At 29.0% G+C, this 5,701-nt stretch overlaps 1 protein-coding gene across 1 annotated transcript; it reads right to left on the bottom strand.

The window, feature by feature from the left end:
* On the bottom strand, positions 1 to 2,950 carry LOC9319173 (beta-glucosidase 44). Its single transcript, XM_021030372.1, has 12 exons — positions 2,647 to 2,950; positions 2,483 to 2,541; positions 2,307 to 2,382; positions 2,143 to 2,214; positions 1,979 to 2,066; positions 1,607 to 1,859; positions 1,370 to 1,485; positions 1,047 to 1,267; positions 890 to 921; positions 700 to 802; positions 410 to 590; positions 1 to 326 (listed from the first exon to the last, which is right to left on the bottom strand). The coding sequence occupies exons 1-12, from the start codon at positions 2,888 to 2,890 to the stop codon at positions 230 to 232; spliced, it is 1,542 nt and encodes a 513-aa protein (XP_020886031.1). The 5' UTR covers positions 2,891 to 2,950; the 3' UTR covers positions 1 to 229.
* Between the last annotated feature and the right edge of the window lie 2,751 nt (positions 2,951 to 5,701).

Raw genomic sequence — 5,701 nt, 5'->3', positions numbered from 1 at the left:
TTGAGATGGAACGCTTATTCAATTAAGTTGCAACGAAAATTGAAAGTTGCAAGGTTTCATAATGCAAATTTATTGCTGCTTAAACATGTTTTATTTGCGTTGAAAAGACAGAGTGTTCAAGATACAATTCACCCCCTTAAACTAAACAAAGTGACTAAACCAGCCCCCTATTTCTTCAACGATCATTTTCAACCCTTAAAGTCTAAATCCATTGATGGATACATTGAGATCATTTGTTGTTTCGTTTCAGAAGTTGCTTAAACCATTGAGCAGACATCTTGGGGTACCTCTTCAATGTTTTGTAATCAACATAGACGATCCCGAACCTATACAATAAACAAAAACAGATATTATAACCTTTTATATTCTAAATATCATACATTGGTATAAATTTAACTAGCTTACGTACCTTGATGTATATCCTGATAACCATTCGAAATTATCAAGCAAAGACCACGCAAAATATCCAACCACATTGGCTCCATCATCCCTAGCTTTCTTAAGGTTGGTTAAGTAATCTTTGTAATACTTGATTCTCGTCGTGTCGTGTAGTCCTTGAGCTAGAGTGACGTTTCCCGGGTCATCCATACCTATAAATTATGTTCAAAACATTTATGAAAATTCTAACATTTCTATTAATCTTAGAAATATAACAAAACAAATATAACTTGATTGAAGATTTTGTTGCTCTATATATACCGTTTTCAGAGAGAATCATAGTTGGGTTGCCGTAACGTTCCTTCATATACATCAAGGCCTTGTACATTCCCCATGGTACGTTGTATAACCAATACGAGTAAGCCTATAAAATAAATGGTTAAATTCATAATGTAGACACTTGTATATTGATTAGGGAAAAAGCTCATAATCAAGTGTATATGATTCTCACCCTTGGACCAATTGGCTTCCCCAACTTAGCAACTGCAAGTGAAAAAAACAATCTTTTTGTCAAAATCATATATTACTCCCTGTCATGATCATAATCTAAAGCTTGTAACAAAATCCAAAATCTACATATATTCGTAGTCAATGGTCCAATAACTTACAGCCAAAATCCACATTCCAATCTTGTTGATAACCCAAAGCCTTAGGTTTGGTGGTGGGATGTGGTTCGGACATGTAATAAGTCGTGTATTGGTTTATTCCCACGAAATCTATGGAACCTTTCACCATTTTCACTTCTTCCTTCGTGAATTTTGGAAGCCTCTCTTTCACAATGTTCTGCATCGTCTTCGGATACTCTCCATATACTATTGGGTGAATAAACCTTCAAACATTACCCGAAAACAAAAGATATTCCTATAAGCTCACCAAGATTTGATGGTAAAATATAAGTTTTTTTTATATGTAAAAAAGTTTGAACATTTACCATCCTATATGGAAGTCTCTTGCTCTTTGAGCTGCAAGATTATCTGCTTTACTTCTAGTAAGTGGCTCATACCAAACGAAATCTAAAAGTATCCCGATTCTTCCCTTTTGTTTCGCCTGGAAAAATGCAAGAAAATATGATTTGTCTACATATTAGAAGTCATATAGGTTTGTTTTCATCATATCACATCAAGAAAATTAAGTAAACATATATATTAGAAGTTATATATTTGTTTACTTGGTAATATTTGCGGTATCTTTGGACTGCTGCTGCGTGGGCCAAGATAAGGTGATGAGAAACAATGTATGGTTCAGTCGCGGAGTTTCCTTCAGTACAATTTCCAAATGCTTTAGAGCATCTACCCGGCGCGAAAATACCGTTATCATAACCTAAAGCAGCTACGACACGCGGCTCGTTGAACGTCATCCAATTTTTCACTCTATCTCCAAATGTCTTGAAACAAAACTCTGCGTAATCCGCAAAATCGTTCCTGTGAAATTTGCATAATCAAAGTTTGTAACTTTTGAGGAATTTGTAAAAGAATATATATATATATATATATATATATATATATATATATATATATAGCTTATATATGTTGGTGCTTACACTACTTGTCTACCAAGCAAGCCTTTATACTTCTTTTCCAAAGCCAATGGAAGATCGTAGTGGTACAGATTTGCATAAGGTGAAATCCCTAAGCATTAAATAAGATTTGTTATACTTAATTTATAATCAAATCGGTTTGATAAGAAACGTTATGCATTTGATACCTTTTTGGACCAAGTAATCAATCAATCTATTGTAATAAGCAACTCCTTTCCAGTTGACTTTACCACTCCCCTCTGCATTCATAAGCTTAAAGTTATTATACTAATCTTAATCAAAAATTATAAACCATATATGATTACTTATGTACATGTACGTAATATAATACCAGGGAATATTCTGGACCACGAAATGGAAAATCTGTAAGCATCAAAGTTCAGTTTCTTCATCAAATCCACATCTTCCTGAAATGTGATTATCATGAACACATGTAACGAAATCAAAATTTAACACTTACGAATATTTAGAAAAATTAATTAAGATTCAAGATTAGTAGTGTAGTACCTTGTAACGGTGATACTGGTCCACTGTTATCTCAGCCGTGGCATTCTTGGCGATAGTCCCTATTTTTTTTTTTTTGTATATCAATAACAATAGTTAATTATGTAATTATGTTTGTTTGTTTTTTTGGACAAAGTAATTATATTTGTTTAAATTGTGAACTATACCAGGAATCTTGACAAAGGCATCCCAAATGCTTGGGCCACGACCGTCTTGATGAGTCTCGCCTTCGACCTGATAAGCTGACGTGGCGGTTCCAAACAAGAATCCTTTAGGAAAACTCTGTCTACTAAGACCACCTGTGTCGAATTTGATTTTTTCTACGGACGGAGAGGATTCGCCGGAGGTGAAAGAAGAGAGTAGGAGGAGGAGAAGGAGGAGAGGCCATGGAGGTGAGATGATGTATCTCATGGTAAGTGAGTTTTTGTCCCGTTTGGTTTGGGGAGAATAATTATTGGAATATTTATAGGCTTTTTTAAGCCTTTTGTTTTCAAAATACATGAACCAACGATGGTAATTGTTATGGGAGTGGATAAGTTGAAAGTTGGATTTGTTTTCATAAATAGGACAAGGTTGTAAGCATTTGGAGTACTTTGTAATATGAATTTAAAATTGAATACTAAAAGAAATTAAATAAAAGTATAAAACTCGGTAGTGAATTTCACAAAATTCGAATTTATAGAAATATAAGTATATCATATAATTTTTAAAAAAATATGTTTAGAATTTTGGTGAAAAGAATGTGAGACAGGAATTGTCTTTTTTTTTTAATAATAATAATAATGAGTTTAATTTGAATTTTGGTCAACATTTTACAGTTGTAACAATTTCCTAAGTATTATTGATGCTTATGCATTGGGAGATGACACAAAAGGACATCATCTTATATAGAGGAGAAAATCTGAATTTGCAACAATTTGATTTGTTACCAAATTATAAATTTCTCAGCGAATCTATATATAGAAGCTGATCCATACTCTTATGATATCGGGATTTACTGCCAATATTACATGAAATTGTTCCATAAAACATATAACTAGTGTTGATTCATGCATTTATCTATATATATTTGCTTTTTTTAAATGTTAAGTTAATAATTGTTTTATCCAACTTTAAACGTATAAACCTTTATGAGCTTTAAAGTATAAATAACTTTTGTTTTAAAGTACGTATAATATATAACAAATCAAAATCTACATATACATTTTTACAGTACTTTTTTGCTTTAATTCTTTTGGATCCGGGTTTGACCCGGTTTTAGTCTATTCGGATCTTGGATAAGCAATTTTAGGGATGTTGTCTTAATTTCAAACTAATAAATGAAGCCTTTATTAATTTCAAACTGAAAAAATTTATGGCAATATTAAAACGAAATTAATTCATATTTGTTAATTTCCTTAACTTCTCCCCACACCTAATTATTAATTTTCTTTAAGAGAATATGCGTATAACAAAACAAACAAGTTACCTATTTTAATGGTAAATAATCTTATTTGTTATATATATATATATATATGATATCTCTAAACTAACCATATTTGTTATTTACCTTAACTACTTCTAACCATAATTATCTAACTACTTATTTTTATATAGAAAGAATATGTGATTAAAATAAATATTTTGTAAATATTAATTTGGGGACAAATTCTTATGAAAATAATTTTTTTTGTTATAAAATTTAATGTTTGTTATTTTTCTAAATTATTTTTGAAACTAAATTACATAAATACTAATAATAATTTGTCTACACCATAAAATGAAAATAGTTATTTATTTTAAATTTTTATATAATATTACGTAATTTGTTTTAGTTATATTTTCTGATATAGGTGAACAAATTATTTTCGTATTTATGAAAATTATAAAATCTAAATTAGTTTAAAATTTGAAATAACTATAATCCTAAATTTTAATCTTTATGGGTAGGTTTTTTTTGTGACCAAAAATATTCAATTGGATCTTTCTTTAAATTTTGGCAATATCCAAAACGAAATTAATTTATAAACTCTAAAAATATCTATATTTTTAACTATTTCTATATCTAAATTCTTTATTTATGACATATATTCTTCACGATTTTTACAGAAAAAGATATAAAATATGATGAGTTAATGCTAATTAACAAATTTGAGCTAATTTTTTACAATCTCTCGACCTAATTTAAACAGAATTATATAATTCTCATTTCACTTTTATTTGATGTTATATTTATATTATTTTGAATTATTATAAAATAAATGTAGTTAATAAATTGGGTATTTTTGATAGAAATAATGATAATCGAATATATGAGTATTTTTGACAGCAAAAATAAGAAACCTTACCGGACTTGTATGGTAACTTCTATGTAAATTATTCAATTTAAAATCGAATATTAAATCAACAAATACAATTCCGAAGTATATGGTAACTTCTTCGTTATTTAGGGAAAAAATTTCGCTAAGATATATAGAATCTTCTAATTATCAGATTAACCATCAAATATTCTCTACGATCTTGAACTATGGAAAGTCATAAAGTTGGTTTACTGCAAAATTATAAAAATCGCGAAAGCGCAAATCAAATATGTTAAGATCTTTAACGATAGAAACTAAAATTAATTTCGTTTAGATATTCTGATGCGATTAACTATAGCATATCTACGCTAATTACTTATAGAATATTTTGCAGAATATGCTTTTCTTAAAACCCTAATAAAGCAACCTAATTCTAAACATTATAAATATAGGCTCTGCTATTCGGCAAATCATTTTTCATTCATCCACACAAACTTCTCTCAGCATCTATGCTTCAGTTTTTGAGCAATCTAATTTTTATTTTTCATTGTGTATTCTCTATTTTCTATTAATGATGTTATGTTTCTACGATTTTAATTCTTTTTTTTGTTTTGATATCTCAGCATCTATGCTTCAGTTTTTGAGCAATCTAATTTTTATTTTCATTGTGTATTCTCTATTTTCTATTAATGATGTAATGTTTCTACGATTTTAATTCTTTTTTTTGTTTTGATATCTGTTTAATACAAACGCGTGCGGCGTGTCTAAGTATATGTTTTCCTAAAAACATAGTATTTTCCTTACCCCTAAAACATTCATTACCAAGATTTCAAAATTCCATTTTACCGCTAAATCATAATTAATATGACAGATTTTTATTGTAAACAATTTATCATTTTTTCATACACTACACAATTTTCTCTACTAAAAATATATAATATTA

Source organism: Arabidopsis lyrata (genome assembly GCF_000004255.2).
Source record: "Arabidopsis lyrata subsp. lyrata unplaced genomic scaffold ARALYscaffold_3, whole genome shotgun sequence".
In the NCBI taxonomy this organism is placed as follows: Eukaryota; Viridiplantae; Streptophyta; class Magnoliopsida; order Brassicales; family Brassicaceae; genus Arabidopsis; species Arabidopsis lyrata.
The sequence above is the reverse complement of the archived record's forward strand: the minus strand, read 5'-3'. Positions and strand labels throughout refer to the sequence as shown.